Here is a 23,081-nt window from a genome sequence, read left to right as displayed (position 1 = left end):
ATCCCCATGAATCTCAAAATTTAAGTGGGTGGAGACAACCCAATCCTCGTAAGACCTGTATGGTATCCTGCCTGTAGGAGGAAGAAGGAAGCAATGGGATGTCTCACTTATAGACAAGGACCAGAAAACCCACACTATAGTCAATAGGTATCACTGGAAAATATGAAGGAACCATTAGAGAACTGCAGCTGAAACCGGCCAGTTGAGCTCTTGCCAATAGCAAGTGAATGCAAGGGGCCTGCAGTAAGAGGGACTGAACCGGCCCCTGTGAAATCAGGGCTCCCTTCTAGGATAGAGCCCAGACTGCAGAGAAGGTGATGGGAGTGCAAGGAAAACCAAGCAGAAGAAGGACACAGAGACAAAGAAAAGAGAAATTTCAGACCAAAGTGGAAGAGTGAAACCAGCCAAGAAAACTGAAAAAGAAAGCTGGGATATATTTGAACACAACACTAAAACAATTAAGAGGGGACTCTGTGAAGTAAGAAATGTTCATGAAGCCCCTGCCTCATTCTAAAGTTCAGAAAAACTAATTTCACTTAGAAATGGCTATAGAGGGTAGCCCTGGTGGCGCAGCGGTTTAGTGCCGCCTGCAGCCCAGGGTGTGATCCTGGTGACCCGGGATCGAGTCCCACGTCAGGCTCCCTGCATGAAGCCTGCTTCTCCCTCTGCCTGTCTCTGCCTCTCTCTCTCTCTGTCTCTCATGAATAAATAAATAAAATATTAAAAAAAAGAAATGGCTATAGAAAAGTATCAAAGCAGATACCATACAAAGTTATTCTAAGGAAAAAGAAAATAAGGGACTGAGTAGCATCCAATAGGCAAAGAAAGCATGCCAGAAAGACACCTCCACAATACAGAACAAAACTGTAATCGAATACTTCACAATGAGTTCAAAGACATTGAAAAAATGATAGAAGACTTGAAAAAAATCAAAATTAGAAAAACTTGAAAATATGATGACAGAACTTCTACAAATTAGAAAGAAAAAATCATTTCAGGAATGAAGAGTAAACGTGAAGGGATGTAAGAGTGAATATACACAACAGATAGTACCCTAAGAGAAACTAAATGTGCAAAAGAGAAATCTCTTAAAAATCAAAAAGTAGCTCTCTCCTTTCCGCCGCCATCCTAGTTGCGTGTGGTTGACTGTGATCACCATGTCTTCTCACAAGACTTTCAGAATCAAGCGATTCCTGGCCAAGAAACAAAAGCAGAATCGTCCTATTCCCCAGTGGATTCGGATGAAAACAGGTAATAAAATCAGGTACAACTCCAAGAGGAGACACTGGAGAAGAACCAAGCTGGGTCTATGAGGAAGCATCACACATCATGAAATAGCAAACATAATTGGCACACATATTTAAGCCACATGGAGATCACATGTTCCTATCCTATCAATATGGAAACATCCTTCCTACCTGGCCAATAGACATGTCTTATCAAGGGAATGATTTTCTCTGTTACTATGCCTCTATACCAGTAGGTTGGTTCAGTAATAAATGTGAGACCTTTCAGCTGAAAAAAAAAATCAAAAAGTAATGAAGAAAAATATTTTGAAAGATTCAAGAGAAAGTGAGTAATATTGAAGACAAACAAAGGAGCTTGAATGTATTGATAAGAGTCCCTGGAGAAGAAAAGCCCAAAGTAAGGGAACAAAACAAGTACTAAAAACTATAACTCAAGAAAACTTCTTTAAAAATATATAGTTTTCATATATATATAGTTTTCATATAAATATGAAACTAAATACTGAAAAAAACCATACCATGAATATCAACCCAAAATAACCATTACCAAGCCACATTGAGAAGGGAAGGGAAGGGACAGGAAGGGAAAATTGCTTGGGCATGTAGAAAAAGAACAAGTGAATTATAGGAGAAAGAAAATTAGATTGCCATTAGTTTTTTTCTCCAGCAATGCTTTTTCCCAGAAGGACATGTTGTAAAATATCCAGTAAAACTTGTTTCAAGCACAAATAAATTTATCAATGTACAAGGACACAGGGAATATTATTCCCAAGAACCTTTCCTGAGGAATGGGCTTCAGACAATCAAGATGACTAGGGCAACATTGACATAGGTTACCTTGCCTATTGGCCAAAGATGACATAAGGGTCAAGAAACTATTTGTCTAAACAATTAGACAAAGTACAATTATTAAAAACTGGGAAAAAGAGCAGATGCAAAATATATGCACATATGTGTGTATGTGTTTACACACATAAAACTTTTTCAAGCTCTGTCTACTGAAAAGAACTAGAAATAGAAGACTGATCCAGTCTGAGCATCCCTAACACCACATATGATTTTAAAATATAATTTATCACTAAAAAAATCTTGTTAGAGAAATGGTAGATTCCAGGCATGACACAGTTGGTAAGTAGACAGAACAAGCTAGAACATCTTGTCATACCAGAAAGCAAGGAAGCTATTGATGACTACTTGGGTCATGTTAAAAGGACTCAGGAGCTGCCTTGAAGAGGTTTCCACTGACCAAATATGTGATCATTTGAGCTTCAGTAATGATAATAAATGCAATGTATTTAAACCTATTAATATGTCTAAATCCATGAGTTCTTAAATAATCTTCTAAAAAAGGTATTAGTCACCTCTGAAGTACTAGTTCCTGAGAATTAGCAAATAAAGGGAAAGAATCAAGCATTTACCCTTCTCTCCCTACATGAGCTATACTGCTGATTAATCAATAGTAAATGAAGTATCTCTTTATAAATGTATTCTAACTAATAAATGGGAAAGAAATTTTAGAATAAGAATAGCATCATTTTGCTACTCTAATGAATTAAAAGATATAAGCATTAAAGCTATTCCAATCATAAAAAGAGAGACAACCTGATACAACCTTGATACAACATACTGTGCTTCCTATGATCTTGCCAAACACTACCTAGAATCTTGCCAAAGGGAGAAAACATGAGTCTGATCCACCCTCTGCACCCAGTTGCCAATTTTTAAGAAATACAGGGGACAGGGCAACATGTTGTACTCTACCAAGAGGCTGCAATCAGCCAAATCCAGACTTGGAGAAACTCTAAAAGTCAAACAGCCTGGATTCTTCCCCATAAAGTCAGAGGAAAAGAAAAGGATGGAGAGGGATTTTATAAGTTAAAAGAAACTTAAAGATATACCAAATTTTAAAAATAAGCAAGACTAAATTATAGTGCTAAGGATGCACATATGTAAGGTAACACTATAAAAATACAGCAAAGTGATTACAATAAAAAGTCAGGATATGATCACTTTTGTGGGGAAGGTGGATTGTGGGTGGGTATATTGTCAGGGTTCTCCAAGGAAACACCATCAGCTATATCATCAGATATAGATATAAGAGGACATTTATTACAGGAATTGGCTCACATGACTACGGAGACCAAGAGGTCCCATAATCTGCCATGTGTAAACTGGAGAACCAGGAAAGCCAGTGGTGTACTCCAGTCCTAGTCTGAAGGCCTGGGAATCTCTAGTCTGATTCAGCTATTAATCTCTTCCAGAGGCACCCTCACAGGCACACCCAGAAATAATGTTTTCCCAGCTATCTGGACATCCCTTAGTCCAGTCAAATTGACATATAAAATTGGCCATTGTGGTGGGTGGCTAAGTTCTATTTCTTGACTTGGTAGTTTCAAGAATATTTACCTCAGAATAACTCATTGCCATATAATGATTGTTTTGTATTGTCTTCTGTATCTGTATTTTATTTTATAATATTATTATTATTATTATATTATTACAGTAATAGCCCATCTGAGAGCACTGCATCCTCTGTAGGTGGGAGAAGAGTCTGCTGTAAGGTCAGGAGATAGGATCAATTCCCCAACAGAAAATGCTGTCTAACCAGGAAGCAAGATGGCCCTTCCCAGGATGCTGGTGAACCACCAGCACATTCTTTGATTTTCCTCACTCTGTGGTTAAGATCACTGAGCCTTCCTGACAGAACTATTAATTAATATATTGAATAATTACTATTTTTATGTCAGGAGATATGCAAAAGTACTTTAACTCAGATCCAAAAAGCTCAAATTAATTTCACAGACACCTTTTAAATGGATTGCAAGTGGATGAGGATTGGAAAGGGAATATAGGACCTTCCAGATAAAGCAGCAGACCTGGTTCCACTGTCAAATCCTATTTCATTTAGAGCTGGGTCTGATTCAACTGGGTGTACTGTGCTACCGTTATCTAATTCTCAATGGTTGAATGGCTTTTAAAAATCAGTAAAACAGAAATATTTTATCTAATTAAAAATTTTTTCCCATCACAAAAAACTTAATAGCCACTAGAATAAATTACTAAAGAAAGTTCTGCTATCTCCTTCCCATGAGAACTTAAAAAGCCATCTATTCAGAATTCCCTAGGTGTAGGTGCATATGGAGAGAGGCCCAACAGATGCTCATGGGCATCTCCTAAAATTGTCATTACCTAGGTGTGCTGGCCATCATAGGAAAGCAGAATAGCACTGTGGTTGATACCACGGACCTGTATCAGAAAGATTTAAATTCAAATCCTGTTTTTATCACTGACTAGCCCTGTGACATTGAGTAAATTAATTAACCTCTCCAAATATTTATTTCCTTAACTTGTAGAATGAGGATAGTAATCACAACTATTTCATTAAGTTGTTGCAAGAATTGAATGTAATGATGGATCTAAAGGGCTTGTAAGATACCTGTCTCTCCACAAGAACCCACTGCTTCTGGGCTATTAACATTATCATCATTGTCACCGGAGGGAAGGTCTTTTGAGAGACAAAAGACTTCAGACCAGTGCTTCTCAAAGTGTAGTCCCCAAAGCAGCAGCCTGTGTGTCACCTGGTGACTTCTTAGAAATGCTAATCCCCCCTCCCAACTCCAGACCTACTGGATCAGAACCTATGGTCTAGGGCCCAGCAATCTGTGTTTTAATAAGCCTTCCAGTAATTCCAGGCACTACTCTAGAGTTTGATCTAGTACCATTATTTGTTGAAGCCTCTTACAAACTTCTACCACCAGAAAGCTTTAATTTTTCAGGAATGCTGCTAAAATTTTGGTTTTTTATTGACTGAGAACAATTAACTTGAAATCTAGCCTTGATTGTATTCCATCAGCCAGTGAGGCAGAAGAGAGAATCCCTAATGCCCCACTAGCCTTTAAGTACATTGAAGGCAAGATTGTGATTTGTCATCTCTGTGTTCCTCAGCATCTCACACTGTCTGACAAGTTGTAAATACTCGATAAATATTCATTGCCTGAACAATGAATGAAGACTTGAGAGAGGGGCTGGAGAATGATTACAGTATTCAACCAGCAGATAAATTCTCATCTCAGGTCATCTAACTTAGGATTTTGTTTAAAAATGCTTGCTTTCTATAAAAGTCAGGAGACACTCATTTGTTTGACTTAGTCAACAACTTAAACATATCTTATAAAAATGTATGACTTCCAATTGAAATTGGAAAAAAGGATTAACAGTGATTTTAAAACCTCAAATAACTAAATTCCCAATGAAACTGAATTTAGGGGCAGCCCGGGTGGCTCAGTGGTTTAGCGCCACCTTCAGCCCAGGGCGTGATCCTGGAGACCTGGGATCGAGACCCATGTCAGGCTCCTGCCTGTGTCTCTGCCTCTCTCTCTGTGTGTGTCTCTCATGAAAAAATAAATATAATTTTAAAAAAAAGAAACTGAATTTGGGGTAGCACTCAGTTAGCTCGTGGGTTAAAGAGGCAACCAAAAGAAAACAGATGGATGGAAAGGTTTTAGTTGTTTTAAATGCAATTCTGAGGCTACATCCTGGAAATAGAGAGGAATTGCTTTCTCCTTCTATATATACATATATATTATGGTTGCAGCAGAAATGATTGTTTATAGCCTGAAGCATGACAAAATCCAGATTAATCAAAGGAAGGTAAATAGACTACACCGAATATAATTTATTAAGGCAGGGAATTATAACAATTCTGTTTTAGGAAGGTTTTAATAATTCTATATTTCAATTCATCTGCATATCTCATTAGATAGATATCTGTTAATTAAAGTTTAACATATTTAGAAAGCAGCAGTCATACTATCAGGGTGAAGCAACACATCTTCATATAGAAAAATATCTTTTCCTTTAATAATTAGTACATAAAACTCACAACCACAATTCCACGAGGCATAGGAAAATTAAATGCAGGCATTCATCCACACCTACAGATTAGATAGAAAAATATTAAAGTAATAAAAAAGCAGTAATGCCAGGATCATCCATATTTATTTTGCTTCCTGTATTTGACCATCTATCAGTGTGAATAGCCCTCAGTAAAAATGAGTGGTTTTATCAATATTCTCAGCAAACCGTATTTGGTTTCATCAGCATAAGATCTACTGCCACGAATCTTGGAAGTCTGGTCTCTTGGTCCTGGGACATCACCTTTCCTGGAAATTTGACACAGAGAATGAATAAAAAGCATGTATTATTTGGAGCAGCTCTGTACACTAGAGAAAAAGAAAAAGAAAAGTGGGTGACTGACTGCAATTTCTTGGTGGCACTTGATGAGATAATGCAAAGTTAACAAATTAATAGGAACATTGGATCTATCATTTTTTGCTTTTGGTTTAGGAGTAACAGGAGACCCTCAGAAACTAAAGGAGTACCATCCTTTGACTTGTAAGTAGGTTGAGGAAGATATGGGATATCCCAAAGAGCTTAACTTACTCTTGAGGTAAATTTACTGACTCATTCATTTATTCATTCCTCTATAATTCTGTACTTGGGTGCATTTTTAGATGTACTTCAGTGTTTAAGAAGTAGAACAACTGACCTGTCCATTTTTGTATACATTCTATTGATACCTTTTTGGTGATTGTAAACTCTGCAAAGATTTCATTCTTGTAAGACACTCAGAGGATCTGTCTTCACTTTCCAATCTTTTGGAAATTTAAAAAAAAATACTTTTTGAATGTTCCTCTTTAAAACTTTACAATGTTTTCTCCCTTTATTTTTCTACTAACATGATTATTTATACCCTGTACCAGCAGAGTTTACAACTGTGTGATAAGAGGTGGGGGGGACACAATACCTTTATTTTAAAGAGTTACATGCCTGCTGAATTTTTGTACCGTTAAGGAGAATATAAATTTCTAATGCTGGAATTAAGGAATCTGGGAGTTGAAGGATGCAAAAGATATCTAAGAAAGAACAAAATGCTTCAACCTCCACCAGCATATAATGACTCCCAAAGCTCTGTCTGCTTCCCAGCCTCCTTTCTGAGCTTCAGGCCAGACGTAGAACTGCCTTTCTGACATTAATACTCTTATGGTATAGAGGTCTACAAGGCCTTTTTCAAAGGTGCAGCATTCAAATGCACACACACACGCACACACACACACACCCTTGGCATTTGCCATCATCAACACAAAATAGCCTTTTAGGAGTGGGTCTTTATGTGGGAATGAGCCAGGTTCTCAGTCTAGAGATAGAATCAAGAGATGTCTCAGCACATGTTTTCTTTCATGCCTGTTTCTAATGCCAACCAATGCTGCAAATAGCAGCTGACAATTCCAGACCCTCCCAGATGCCTGCAGTGCAATTAGGACTGTCCTCACCATCCTCTCCCCTTGCTGGCAATTATATGACACGCTTAGATGAACTGATGAATAAACAGACAGAGGTCTTTTTGAGGAGCCTTATTTAATAATTCTGCAGACCACACACTTGACCAAAACAATACAACTGGTGATTGGTAGAGTTACTCTAAGCTCACTAGGGTCTGGGATGAATTTCAACCAGCAATTAGGCAACGATGGAAAAAGATTACAATACAGAGACTGGTAGACTGCTGATGTTGCCAGGGGCTGGGACCTATCTTTGATGTATGCAACGTATGCCTGCTGTAACAAGGGTCTTTTCAATTACACATAATAAATACCCTCTTGTTTAAACAACACTAGGATTAGGTGATCAACATTGTTCCTTTTGTTTTAGCACCCTATAAGATGAAAAATGAACTCACATGGCCTGGAGGGAGGGAATAAGTCAGGCCTAATAAACACCCTTTAAGAGATAATAGTGGTTATACATGTCCCACAGGCACCTGAGACTTACAGTGGCCAAAGTCATTTATCATCTTCCTTCTAAAACACCCTGCTCCTCTTGCTATTGCCACTTCTCCATGAGTGGTACCATCTGTCCAACCACATCCAGATACTATGTCCTACCATTTCTAAATCCTATTTGGATTTACCTCTCTGAGTTGTTATGTCAGATAAAGGAGTTGAAAGTGGGCACTTAGTAGGTGAGGCAAGTTGAAAGATGGAATGGACTACCATGGAAGGGGCAGGTGAAGTCAGAAGGCAGCTGGCAACGACCTTCAAAGAGTCCTATGCAGGGGGTTAGAGGCACAGTCACCCTGGATGAATTCTGAAGAAAAAATGTATATGCCTGATGGCCCCTTATCTGCTCCCAACATTCTCATATGTGGGCAGGCCAAGATCATTCAAGTGGTTCAGACAGGGAGGAAGAGGGGCAAGTTGAGGTGGTTCATGTTTAAAATCCATAATTTTCACTGCGCTGTAATAGATAAGTTCATCTGCCGAGAGAAAGAGACTGGGATGTCCCTAGTACTGTAGAGGTCTGAAAGAGTCTCTGTGGGAATGGAGAGGGAATTGGCCAGGGACACACAGCAGCCCTAAGGACCTCACTGAAGCTGGAGACCACTAACCTGTAGCACCATTATATTCAGGTGTGTGGTTTTCTTCAGTGTTGCTGAACAGTTTTAGGAGTAGAGGAAGCAGATTGGCAGGAGTGATACAAACTTGGCGGTTGACAAAGCAGGCGTGGTAGTTACACAGTAAGGTAAAGGAGCAAGGGAGAAGCCGATGGACACATTCATGGTTAAAGAAGACAGGAAGGTGGGATGGTTACTTTTATGTTTTAACTTTGTTGGGCTGTGGCACCCAGATATTTAGTTAAACATCATTCCAGATGTTCCTATGAGAGTTTTTGGATAACATTAACATTTTAATAAATGGACTTTGATCTATTTTGTTTCTTATATTCCACATAGGAGTGAAATCATATGGTAATTGCCTTTCTCTGCCTGATTCATTTCACTTAGCATAATATACTTTAACTCCACCCACATCATTGCAAATGGCAAGATTTCATTCCTTTTGGTGGCTTAGTAATAGTCCATTGCATATATACACCACATCTTCTTTATCCATTCATCAGTCAATGGACATTTGGGCTCATAGGAAGGGGGAAAAAGAGAGAGAAAAACCATAAAAGACTCTTTACAATAGAGAATAAACTCAGGGTTGATGGAGGGAAGTGGGTGGAGGATGGGCAAAATGCGGTGATAAGTAAATATTCAAGAAGGCACTTGTTGTGTTTGAGCACTGGGTATTAAGTGTAAGTGATGAATCACTAAATTCCACTCCTGAAAACAGTATTATATTACATGTTAACTAACTTGAATTTAAATAAAAATTTAAGAAAAAAGAAGAGCTGTGATGTTAAGATAGGAATCACTGCTCTAGAATTCATTTAAAAATATAAATAGGGCAGCCCGCGTGGCTCAGCGGTTTAGCCGCCTTCAGCCCAGGGCGTGATCCTGGAGGCCCTGGATAGAGTTGCATGTCGGGCTTCCTGCAGGGAGCCTGCTTCTCCCTCTGCCTGTGTCTCTGCCTCTGTGTGTGTGTGTGTGTCTCTCTCATGAATAAATAAATAAAATCTTTTAAAAGTATAAAAATAAATAAATAAATAAATAAATAATAAATAAATAAATAAATAGACTTTGGGTAAAGTAGATTGTTCTCCATAATGTGGGTAGGCTTCACTCAATTGACTGAAGGCTTGAATACAAGAAAAGATTGACCTGCCTAAGTAAGAAAGGAATCGTGCCAATAGCTTTTGGATTTGAATCATATCAGCTCTTTCCTGGTCTTCAGCCTGACAGCCTTTTGCCTTGAATTACAACATCAAATCTTCCATGGGTCGCCATCCTGCCAATCTACCCTACAGGTTTTGGATTCACCAATCTCCATAACTGTGTGAGCCAATTCCTTAAAATACATCTCTCTAATGCAAGTCAACATGATATACCACATTAAAAAAATAAAAGATAAAAATCATATGATTATTTCAGGAGATGCAGAAAAAGCATTTAACAAAAGTCACATTCATTCACGAGAGGAAAAAGACCTCTAAACTCTACAGAGAGAACATAACACAGTAAAAGCCATAAACTGCAAACCCATAGCTAACATAATCTTCAATCATGAAAAGCGGAAAGATTTTCCTTTGAGATCAGAAACAAGGCAAGGATATCCACTCTCCCCACTTTTTGCAACATAATACTGGAAGTCATAGCCACAGCAATCAGACAAGAAGAGGAAAGGGAAGGGAAGGGAAAGGAAAGAGGGAAGGGAAGGGAAGGGAAGGGAAGGGAAGGGAAGGGAAGGGAAGGGAAGGGAAGGGAAGGGAAGGGCATCCGAAGGGAAGAAGTAAAACTGTCACTATTTGCAGGTGACATAATACTATATATAGAAAACCATAAAGATTCCACCAAAAAACTATTAGAATAAATATATTCAGTAAAGTTGGAGGATACAAAATTAATATATAGAAATCTGTTTTTATATGCTAATAATAAACTAGCAGAGAGAAATCAATAAGGTGATCCCATTTACAATTGCATAAAAAAGGATAAAATACCTAGAAATAAATTTAACCAAGGAAGTGAAAGACTTATACTCTGAAAATTACAAGACACTGATGAAAGAATGAAAGATGACACAAATAAATGGAAAGATACACCATGCCCATGGATTGGAAGAATATTGTCAAAATGTCCATACTACCAAAAGCAATCTATAGATTTGATAAAATTCCTATCAAAGTATCAATAGCATTTTTCTAAGAACTAGAACAAATAATCCTAAACTTGGTATGGAACCATAAAAGACTCCAAATAGCCAAAGCAACTTTGAGAAATAACAAAGCTGGAGGTATCACACTCCCAGATTTCAAACTATACTACAAAGCTGTAATAATGAAAACAATATGGTACTGACATAAAAATGGACACATAGATCAATGGAACAGAACTGAGAGCCCAGAAATAAATTCATGCTCATATGGTCAATTAACCCAAGAAAGGAGGAAAGAATGTTGGGAAAAAGACAGTTTTCTTCAATAAATGGTGTTGGGAAACAACAGCTGCATGCCAAAGAATGAAACTCAACCATTTTCTTACATGATATACAAATATAAACTCAAAATGGATTATTAAAGATATAAATATGAAGCCTGAAACCATTGCTTTGATGTGTAGCTTCAATAATAAGTAGATACATAAACAGTCTCTCAATCAATAGATAAGTAGATACAGGTACATCCACCTTCCTATCTACCTACACACACTCACAACCTATTGGTTCTGTTTCTCTGGAGGACCCTGACTAACACGGGAGGTAAGTCCAGAGAGAGGGGAAGAACTGAGTTAAGAAACATCAAGGCAATGGAAGTCATGAAAAGCAGCATTAATGAGGGTAAGGGAACATGAGAACAGGAAGGATGGTTAAATTACTACATTAAGAGTTAGAAGAGTTTCTTTCAGATTTTAGATGCAGAGTGGATTTAAATGTGAACAAAGTCAGAGAGCTGAAGGCAGAGAATGTGGAAAGTCAAAAACCCTTTGAGGCTCAAGAGCTGCACATCAAAGCACTACACTCTGTGAGCATGGGGCCTGGAATGAAGAGCAGACAGTGAGCCAAGGCATCAGGAAACAGGTAGGGCTGCCTGCTAACATTTTCCAGGGGCTCCTTATCAACTGCAGAGAAAGTCCAACTCCCTTCACGTGGAAGGAAGCCCTTTGTGACTTGGCCCTTTGCACCTTTCCAGCTCACCTCAGCCCTGGTCCACCCATGCTGACCTCCATGTCAGTGGTCTGGAAGTCCACTAAGCTCTCAGCCTTCAAGCTTTTGCACACTCCATGCTATATATTTTGAGAAACATTTAAGTACACAAAGGAAGCGTGCAATGTTAAAGAGATGGCATGAACAATATTGGTGGCTTGTCTAATGGAAAATCCAGTGTCCTTTCAGGAAACTGAAGATACTTAAAAGTTGCTCCCCAATTTCTATTAACAACCCTCTAAAAATGAACATTTTCATTTGATACAAATATACAAATTTAAAATAAGTGTGCAGTTCAGAATGGCCTACCATTTTGATTGCTTATGTGCCAGAAAATATACAGTCAATAAAAAAATACCAGAGAGGTGGGGACAAAAGGCTCTCTGGATCTGAACAGCAAAAATGAATTTCACTTCAATAGTAGCAATTCTTGGAGAAAGTGATGTCCTTGGAAACCAGTAGCACTAAAAGACGGCAGGTCACAAATCTGGTGATGGGGGATAAGATGCATAGTAAGGTCCATTTTCCCTGGCATCATATTCAAGGACAAAAGGAGGAAAGTCAATCTGTTCTGGTGATATGGCAGAGAATAGCTGGTGGAGGCTGTCCACATGGTGGATTTTGTCCTTCAGTCCTGAGACAGAAAAGGTGTTAAAAAACCACGTTGATACCTTTGAACGAAATGTTGGATGAACAAAATAAACAGCCTTTAAATTCCCCTCGTATTTGACATCAGCAACATCGTAGAGTTTCTTCAGGAAGTCAGAGTCCAGGTGATTGTATTCGCTGGTCAGTATGTGAAAATATACTAATACATATTCCTTCACAGCAATGTGGTCCCTTCTTGGAAGGGGAATCCACTCATCACCCCACTTCTCTCTCTCTATATTGGCAGCTTCAAATGAAGCCAAAACAAATCCTCACCTTGACAAGCACTCCTAAAAAAAACAAAGATTACCTGAGCAATAGTCTCTTAAAAAGGTCAGGAAAATTTCTTCCTATAGTCAGTGATTAGCTACATCTTGAATGAAGCAAACTGCATTTTTCTGTGGAACTGCAGGTTCTACAAATCCTTTAAAAATGTTCAGGCTGCACAATCTCAATCACACATCAAGATTTGAGCTTTCTAGGTTTGATTCAGGTAGCATCAGAGTACTCTATTAATTACCTGCAAAGATGACAGAATCAGCAGCTGGTGGCAACAGGTGGACTCACATCCAAGCTCTTAATTTTTGGCATACCGTTGTCCATTGCCATCTTTCAATTTCAATGTTTAGTGCAGATATATGCTTTGTGCATTGATTTCTTTTCTACTCTTGATTTTCCCTCTACAGCTTCTCTTGAAACTAGTGCTTTATTTAAAAAGTGGTAAATAAAACATGAACTTGGTTTTTACTTTTAAAGCATGAGGTAGTTCAATAAATAGAAGAGTGGATGGATGTTAATCAAAATTACACTTGATTTGTGGCTTTCCAACTGATACCTGGACCAGAGACACTGACAATAAACTTTAAGGAAACAGGAGCTCTGATTTCTTTCCGTGGCCTGAGAAAAATTTAGCCCTTTTGCTCATTTTCTTCCTTCCATAAAGATTGTATGGGGGTGGAAAGAGACTTTAGAAGATTTGAGTGACTCCATTCTAAGTGGCTACCCTTGTATGTTCACTCACCTTCCCAGACCATTCTTCAAGTCCCCCCAGTAACTTTGCAGCACCATTAAAGGCTCAGTCTCCCACAAGTGACCCTTCTTTCTATAATTAAGGAAGCTGAAGCTTTTAGTAGTAGAAATAAAGTATAATTTCTATTTTCCTTAGACTAAATGCTCTCCTTCCTTAATACGCTTCTCTTCATTCACAGTGAAATTGAAAACACAGCCTTTTCCTGATGACCAGATGGCCCAGAAAATTTAATCACTTCAAGCACTGCACACTTCCTTTCCTCCACTCTCTATGGTGGGGAAACCAGAGGCATACTCCTTATTCCTCCCAGATGCCAACCTCTCTTGAGTGCTTCCCTCAATCATTACTTTTTAAAAACCAGAGCAATGGAGTTGAGAGAAAGCAATATTTCTTTAAAGCCATAAAGTAAAGCAAATCTTTTGGAGGAGAGTAAGAGTAAGTGAATGAAAGAAATGAGTCAAAGTGATGGTCTTCACTAATATTTAACTCAACAAAGATGCCACTTACATTTATTCTAATTTATCTGGTACAGTTGTGTTTGGATTAAAATTTTCCTTCAAATTCGTATCAAGGTCTTCAGTGAGTAAAGCAAAGAAAGTCTGATAGATAACATAGGGTAATAGGAAGAGAATCTCACATCCGCTGGTATTCACTTAATACTGTTGACTGTTTCAGCTAATAAAAGCTTATCATGATTCCTGGATTTCTTTGGGTGTATTTTCCTTTGACAGTGTTACCTAGGTAAGTTTCTTCCACCTGAAAAAATGGGTAGCTTAGGTGTATCGATATATGAAAATAATAGAGGGAAAGAAATTCATATTAGTATGGCACATTCCAGCACAGATAAATTAACTATACCAAGGGAGAGTTCTCTCCACAGATTGGTTTCTTAAATCATCAGGAAATCAAACCTCACCTCCCTCCTCAAACCAGTTTTGAAGATGGTAACTAATGCTCTTATTTACATGGGAATTAATAACTCCTTCACTTACTGCTTAAAATAATAACACGTTAAGGTTTTTATGAATTGTCAAGGAAAACTAGTTTGCAACAGGGATTTTTTATTAACAGAGTTATAAAGTGAAACTAAAACTGAAGTGGTAGCACCTATTTTGTATTTGGAAAATATGCTCTTAGAAAATGTGCAAGCAAGTCACAAACACATTGGTTTCTAAAAGCTCAGGACACTAAAGCAGTCTAAAAAGCATGGCAATAAAGCCATCATTCAGAAATAAAAGTGGATTATACAGGTTCCAGCCTAAATGCTTAGATGGCATATTTTCCTCTCCTTCTAGTACCTCATTTTATAAAAAAGCAACTTGACTAAATCACTCCTGTGTCTTATTCTCTTCTAACAAGTAGTGATTGTAATGAATCTCCATTTTTTATATTACTTGCAAAATGTAATTAACTGGAAGCCTTAGACAGATACAAAAAGCTTGTTTATATGAAAATTCCTCCCTAGAAGGATAAGAAATCTCCCTGATTCAACAGAAAACAATTTGTCACTAATTCAAGACAGTAGAAACTTTCTCTCCTAATCACAAAAAGACATAAACTAATGAAAGTTTTTGATATTTTTGCTTGTTGGTGATTTTATGCACACTAGTTATAAAAATTGGTTAGTGAAGACAGAGACCAAATAATGTGAACTATTTCAAGCAAAAAGCTGAACACTAATTAAAGAGTAAGGAGCTAGATTCAGAGCCATGTTTTTTTCTCTTCTGAAAAATACATCAAGCCTGGAATTTGAACTAAAGGGTCAACAGAATATTTACTTTAAAACTTTCTAGTCAGTAAAAGAAACATTTCCTTGGTGCAAAGGCGCAAACATGACCTAACATTCCCTATAAATCTTGAGCAAGGAAAATAGGATATAATAGAAAAAAAAAAAAGCCCACAGATTTTAGTTCCTAAAATAAACTTTATGCAATCACAGGAAGCATTTAGATCCCTTTTTTCTTCCTCTTGCAGGAAAATGAAACAATCTCTGGGCCACAGGAAATAACACAAGTTTTAGAAAATCCCTGTGGTATGAGAGAAAAAACTTCAAGTGTATCTTTTCTGAGGCCCATAGATGACGTAAAGGACAACAGATGTTCAAAGACTCTGGGACTTCAACAAGAAGTGATTGGTTTGCTCTGGTGAGAGGGACAACTCCATCTGAGGTGCAGGAAAATAGGATAGCACAGAGTCACACACATTAACACTACCATCAATATGTCTGCATACAACTAGCTCTGGGCTTTGTTTTGGCAAAAAGAGCAACTGCAAGAAGAGTAATGAGGGCAAGAAGCATAGAAGAAAGAAGGCATTGGGGGTGGGAGGGTGGAGAGAAGAGAAAAAGGATGGATTTATTTTATTTTAGATTACCAACAGATTTTACTAAAACCAAGTAAAAATATGGGCATATCAATAATTGATGGGACAGTTTCAGAAAAATGAACAATTCATAACTGCAGGTATAACATATATGTCAAAATTCATATCATAGGGTACCTGGGTAGCAGAAAAGGTTCATAATGTTTTAATTCTATTTAATCACAGGCATCAAAAGAATAAATCCTGTGATATCTACTTTCTGCCTTAAAACTATTTTCCTCTTAAAATACCCAGTTAGGAGGGTATTTTTGGCATTGCTATTAGTAGGCAAACACTTTTATAATCTCATAGAAGACTTATTGATTGAATTCTACTCAGGATGAAAGGTCAGAAAGTAGTTTATGTAGGGTAAATCAGAAAGAATTTCAGATTCTGTAGAGATTTTTTCTCCCTTTGTGGCTTTAATGCAAAAGGAGATCCCACAAAACCTTGTGAAGACCATTTGTGTTGTGACATTCCATGACCACACCCTGAATTTAACAGGTCTTACATAGGGTAATAAAATAAATTGCATTTAGTAGATTAAAAATACATAAAAGTGACTTTGTAGACTACTAGGTTTTGGCAAGAATAATTAGGCAGAATGAACTGTTTAATCATTTACAGTGTCAAAACATCTATTTCACTCTCATATGCTCTTCTGTTTATAATCCCACTGCCATCACCTTTCCCCAGCACTGGTTCCCTTATGGTTCTTCCTGTGATGGCTCTCCAGCTGGTCTCCTGTTTTCCCTGATTTTGTTATTGAATGTCCTCCCTTGCATCCCCACCCATCACTGCCATCACCTCACTTCTTACATGTGGCTGGGTCAAATTTTTTTTTTTTTAAATGTGGCTTCCATAAGTCACTTTCAGAGTCAAGAACTCATGAAAGCCAGTTTTTGGTAATCTTACAGATAGCTGACTCATGCATATACAAATGTGTGTGTTTTAATGCAAATTGTAGCATTATACACACACTTCTTTTAACAATATAATCCAGTTGTCATTCCATTCAGAACATATAGGGTTCCTTTATTCTTTTATAATGGCTGCATTGTACTGTATTGTAGGGCTGCTCTGCAATTTATTTAACAAGTCTCTGTGGAAGGCAAATAGGTGGTTGAATGAGTAGAAGGAGGAAATATATTTTTTCTTCAAATTATCATTTTTAAGGTTATATTTCATACAAAGAATATGTACAAGTGGGGCACCTGGGTGGCTCAGTGGGTTAAGCAACCGACTCTTGGTTTCAGCTCAGGTCATGATTTCAGGGTTGTGAGACTGAGCCTCATGCCAGGCTCTGCACTGGGCGTTGAGCCTGTTTGAGATTCTCTACCTTTCCCTCTGCCCCCCCTCTGGCTCTCTCTCTCTTCCTCTTTCTCTCTCTAAAGGGAAAAAAGAAAAAAGGACAAATGAGCTAAGAAATAAAACAATACCCATGACCCCACTCATCTTCCCAACTTAAAAAACTAAAAACTCGTTTACCAAAATTGTAGCTATTGTTGTTTTCCTTTCCTGCCTCATCCCCCACTGACATCCTAGAAGTAACTCTCACCTGATTTTAATGTTTGTCATTGTCATAGGTTTTCAGGAAAATTTAATCACATATGTATATATGACTATATCATATATTACTTGATTTTTTTTAACTTTATAAAATGGAATACTATAGTCTTCCATAGCTCATCATTCTCACACATTATGTTTCTATGATTATCCATTTTTATGAAGAGCTGCAGTTCATTGTCACTCCTGCATAATATTCTACTGTGACTATACTAAAATAAATTTATCCACTTTTTTGTTACTGGACATTTGGGTTATTTGCAGATTTTTGCTACTTTATTTTTTTTTTAAGGACTGTACAACACAGTCATTTTTTAAAAAGATTTTATTTATTTATTCATGATAGACATAGAGAGAAAGAGAAAGGCAGAGACACAGGCCGAGGGAAAAGCAGGCTCCATGCAGGGAGCCTGACACATACTTGATCCTGGGACTCCAGGATCACGCCCTGGGCCAAAGGCAGGTGCTGAACTGCTGAGCCACCCAGGGATCCCGATTTTTGCTACTTAAATAGCTCTTCTATGAACACTCTCATATGTGTCTTCTGGTGTACATGCACAAGAAATTCTCTAGGAAACATCTAGAGCAGAGTAGTAAGTTATAAGTTATGTGACCGTAATATTATAGCTACATGTTCTCCAGAGTGGTTGTTTAGCATTTTACCAGCAATGTCTAAGACACATCCAACACTTTTTGTAAGACTTTTTAATTTTTACAATCCACTGCGTAAAAAGTGGCATCTCATTGGTTTTGATTTGTATTTTCCTGATTACTACTGGGATTGAGCTTCTTTTGTTTATTGACCATTCATATTTTCTCTTCCATGAAATAACTGTTTTGTTTCTATTGCCTAGCTTTCAATTAAGTTTTTTTCCTGACTGATTTATTTGTAGTTCTTCTTGCATTATTTGAAATAACTAATTTCAGGTGATGCAATATGTTCTCTCAGTTTATGGTTTATCTCATTTTCTGTATGTCTTTTACTGAAGAGACATTCTTAATCTTAATGTAGCCAGATTTACCAATTTTCTCTTTTATGATTAGTGCTGTTCATATCTTGTTTAAGAGATTCTTGGGCAGCCCCGGTGGCGCAGTGGTTTAGCGCCGCCTGCAGCCCAGGGCATGATCTGGAGACCCTGGATCGAGTCCCACATCGGGCTCTGCATGGAGCCTGCTTCTCCCTCTGCCTGTGTCTCTGCCTCTCTCTCTCTCTCTCTCTCTCTCTCTCTCTCTCTGCATCTCTATGAATAAATAAATAAAAAAATCTAAAAAAAAAAAAAAGAGATTCTTCCCTCCTAGGGTCACAACAGTCCCATGTTTTCGTCAAAATTTTATAATTTTACCTTTTAAAGTCGATTTTATGGCATGAGGAAGGGATCTGTTCTTTTCCATATGGATAACCAATTGTCCCATCACTGTTCCCCCAGTGATCTGCGATACCCATTTTGTCATGGATCAAGTGTTCAAATACGTACAGACTGTTTCTGGGCTCTCTTATTTTGTCAATTTTCTATCCCTGTGTTAACAACAAACTGTCTTAATTACTATAAATGCGTAGTAAGTTTTGATATCTGGTAAGGCAAGTTGTTTTCCTCCTCCTCTTCCTTCTTATTTTCTTATACAGGGGGTTTCTCAGCTATTCTTGCATCTTTGCTCTTCATAGAGATGTTTCAATCAGATTGTTAGGATTTATTAAAAGGGACAATTATTTTTTATATAATGCCCTTTTATACCTTTTAAGTTTTTTCTGGAAGCCATGTATTATAAATAAAAAATAATTTAAAAAAATCTTATGACTGCCCATTGTGTCAAGATCAAACTTCATTTCATGTCACTTAAGGCTCTCTGTAATCTGATTAACTTTTCCATCCTATTATCCATTACTTCCAAATAGGAAACTATATCTCTAAATAGGCTAGTTTTTCCAGAGCTCCCTCGTGTAAACCATGGTCAGCCCACTTATACCCCATCTTTGCTTGTATTATTTCCTCATATTAAACCACCTAGTCTTCAAACCTGATTGCAGATCTTTCTCCAGTCCAGTTCCCTAAAACTTAAAGTCAGTTTGGCTCTTATTAGTTTTAAATTTTACTTTATTTGTGATAGTTTAGCATCCTGAATTAAAGTATGAGCTTCCTAGGGTAGCAACTATGGGTTACAAAAGAGTTGAAGAAATATTTTTGATGGGCTCTTTTCCATGTTAAATGGATTTTAGACTAATTACTGTTGCCGACCTTTGGGTCCAGTCACAATAAGACCTTTTTATTTGGATATGTTGGCTTGCTTTTGTACTTGATCTAGGTGGGTAACTATGATTAGTGAACTACAAGAGAAGGCCAGTGCTTAATGGAATTCATTTGCAAGGGACTTTTACAGCATAATTTGAAAATACCTTCATCACCAGAGACAGCTTAATAACATGTTCTTGTTGTAGTTTACAATGTATCTGTATAGCTCTCCATCTGAAGAGATGATAAAGAAACAAGTGTGTGAACCATAATTAAATCCATTAGGCACAGTGTGAGAAATAATGTTTAAACAACAGTTCAACAGTGGCAACACCCATATTCTTCAAAATCTTTTCTAAAGCTGGAAACAGATACATAATTTATTGTTCCTATTTTATTTCTTAATTAAAATAATAAAAATTAAACATCATTATTGCTTGATATATTCACTTTGTAGAAGACAACTAATGTTGCTGTAAAGGCCCAAACTAATTTGCAGTAGTATAAAAATTACCGAAGGCATAGGGTATGAATGTGTTGAAATAAAAACCAATAGCTATGAAACTTTAAAATATCTATACAAGATTACAAATAATAAAGAGCAAGAAAGTAGTTTAAAAATATCTTCAAATAAATGACCACTTTTTGTCTTTTCTTATTAAAGGATATTCTTTTTAGTATTTAACATCTTTTGGGTATTAGCCAACTTAACTGTTGTTACAAACCTAACATTCCTGGGGATAAAAGTCAGCTACTTTTCAATTAATAAGTTGGAAGTATGGCACATAATTATTTATATAGGTCATTCAATTTCAGTGTTTAACAAGATTTTCAAAACACTGATATGCTTTATACTGAAGATTGGATTTAAATGTTATTTAAATAAAGGTGTCTGATTAGGAAAGCGTCTATGACCAAGTTCTATGGTCATTGTACTCCATAGAAACTTTAAGCCAAATTATTTAAAAATAGTTTTAAATATGAAAACAATTTGCTGCCTCAGATCACACAATAGGATGTAGCAGAAGAAAGAAAAGAAGCAAGTAATTGAATTGATTATCCTTCAAGTTTCAACCTGAAATCTAAACATCAATTGTCATTCAAACTAGCTCAAGAGAGAATGTTCATCTAGTTTTCAATATGCTTTTTTAGATAGAAAAAAAATGAAAGTTTGAAAAAGTCATTTGAAAATAACCATATATGGAATTGTGACATTTTACATGTTTGAAAAGGGTTATCTTCATTTAAAAATACTATTTGAAAAAGCATAATCCAATATCAGAAAGCAATTCATTACTGCATCATTCTCTTTTTTAATAAATTTATTGTGGTATAATTAATGTACAATAAACTGCACTTCTTCATTTATTAAAGATTTATTTTAGAAAAGGCATAAAAGTTGGGGGAAGGGTGGAGGAAGAGGGAGAGATTCTCAAGCAGACTCCCTGCTGAGCATAGAGCTCCATCTCATGAACCTGAAATCATGACCTGAGCTAAAACCAAGAGTCTGCCATTCAACCAACTGAATCACCCAGGCACCCCAAACTGCACATATTTAAAGTGTACAGGTTGATTGGTTTTGCCCTACATATATACCTGTGAAACCTCACTATAATCAAGTTATTGAACATTTCTATCACTTTCCAAAGTTTCCTTATTTGTTTTTTAATCCTTCCCTCTCTTCATCCCTTTCTCCCCCAACAACCATATCCAGGCAACCACTGATTTACTTTTCACGCAATTAAGTACAAATTTTCTAGAATTTATATAAATGGAATTGCACAGATATGCCTGGGTGATGGAATCAGTTGAACATGGGATTCTTGGTTTAGGCTCAGGTCATGACCTCAGGGTTGTGGGATGGATCCCAGCATAGGGTTCCATGCTCAGGGAAGAGTCTGCTGTCCCTCTCCCTCTGCTCCTCCCCCAGCTCTCTCTCTCTTGCTCACTCTTCCTCTCTCTCTCAAATAAATAAAATATTTTAAAAAAATAAATGAACAAGGGGCAGCCCGGGTGGCTCAGCGGTTTTGTGCTGCCTTCGGCCCAGGGTGTGATCCTTGAGACCCAGGATCAAGTCCCACGTCAGGCTCCCTGCATGGAGCCTGCTTCTCCCTCTGCCTGTGTCTCTGCCTCTCTCTCTCTCTCTGCCTCTCTCTCTCTCTCTTTCTCTGTGTCTCTCATGAATAAATAAATAAATAAAACTTTTTAAAAAATAAATAAATGAACAAGGAAAACAAAAGCAATAATGAACTAGTGGGGCTTCATCAAGATAAAAAGCTTCTGCACAGCAAAAGAAACAGTCAATAAAACTAAAAGGCAACCTACAGAATGGGAGAAGATATTTGCAAATGACATATCAGATAAAGGGCTAGTATTCAAGATCTAAAAATAACTAAACTCAACACCCCCAAAAAGCAAACAATCGAGTCAAGAAATGGGCAGAAGACGCGAACAGATATTTTTCCAAAGAAGACCTACACCTGGCCAACAAGCACATGAAAAAGTGCTGCACATCACTTGCCATCAGGGAAATACAAATCAACACCACAATGAGATACCACCTCACACCAGTGAGAATGGTGAAAATTAACAAGACAGGAAACAACAAATGTTGGCGAGGATGTGGAGAAAGGGAAACTCTCTTACACAGTGGGAATGCAAACTGGTGTAGCCACTATGGAAAACAGTGTGGAGGTTCCTCACAGAAGTTAAAAATAGAGCTATGACCCAGCAATTGCACTACTAGGCATTTACCCCAAAGATACAGATGTAGTGAAATGATGGGACACCTATACCTCAATGTTTATAGCAGCAATGTCCACAATAGCCAAACTGTGGAAGGAGCCAAGATATCCTTAAACAGCTGAATGGATAAAGATGTGGTGTATGTATATATACATACACAATGGAATATTACTCAGCCATCAGAAAGGATGAATACCTACCATTACATCGATGTGGATGGAACTGGAGGGTATTACACTGAGTGAAATAACTCAACCGGAGAAAGACAATTATCGTATGGTTTAACTCATATATGGAATATAAGAAATAGTGAAAGGGACCATAATGGAATGGGGGAAACTGAGTGGGGAAAAATTAGAGAGGAAGACAAACCATGAGAGACTCCGGACTCTGGGAAACAAGGGGTTGTGGAAGGGGAGGTGGGTGGAGGGATGGGGTAACTGGGTGATGGGCACTAAGGAGGGCATGTGATGTGATGAGCAGTGGGTGTAATACTATAAATTGGCAAACTGAATTTAAATTTTTTAAAAATGTGGATATCCAAATGCTAAAAAAAAACCCTAGTTATATATAATTTTCTTCATCTTTTAACAGTAGTTGTTTTACA

At 37.4% G+C, this 23,081-nt stretch overlaps 2 protein-coding genes across 19 annotated transcripts in view; one reads left to right on the top strand and one right to left on the bottom strand.

The window, feature by feature from the left end:
- Nucleotides 1–1,111: 1,111 nt before the first annotated feature.
- Nucleotides 1,112–1,514, top strand: LOC112657505 (60S ribosomal protein L39). The gene has a single exon (XM_025443551.3). The coding sequence runs from the start codon at nt 1,158–1,160 to the stop codon at nt 1,311–1,313; it is 156 nt and encodes a 51-aa protein (XP_025299336.1). The 5' UTR covers nt 1,112–1,157; the 3' UTR covers nt 1,314–1,514.
- Nucleotides 1,515–6,226: 4,712 nt separating this feature from the next.
- Nucleotides 6,227–23,081, bottom strand: part of NUBPL (NUBP iron-sulfur cluster assembly factor, mitochondrial) — a 230,390-nt gene continuing 213,535 nt past the window's right edge. For 4 of the 18 annotated variants that reach the window (XM_049113622.1, XM_025444249.3, XM_049113625.1 and 1 more), the window contains 3 exons: nt 19,894–19,963; nt 17,272–17,320; nt 6,227–6,409 (listed from right to left, as the gene is read on the bottom strand). In XM_049113622.1, the coding sequence (XP_048969579.1) occupies nt 6,321–6,409; nt 17,272–17,320; nt 19,894–19,963 (208 nt within the window). In that variant the 3' untranslated portion in view covers nt 6,227–6,320. Of the gene's footprint in view, nt 6,410–12,564; nt 12,832–17,146; nt 17,321–19,893; nt 19,964–23,081 lie in introns of those variants that run through there. The other 14 variants (XR_003135457.3, XM_025444248.3, XM_025444252.3 and 11 more) reach the window with 8 other exon arrangements.

Source organism: Canis lupus, chromosome 8, assembly GCF_003254725.2.
Source record: "Canis lupus dingo isolate Sandy chromosome 8, ASM325472v2, whole genome shotgun sequence".
In the NCBI taxonomy this organism is placed as follows: domain Eukaryota; kingdom Metazoa; phylum Chordata; class Mammalia; order Carnivora; family Canidae; genus Canis; species Canis lupus.
Note: the sequence above shows the minus strand (reverse complement) of the source record. Positions and strands in the feature narration are given on the sequence as shown.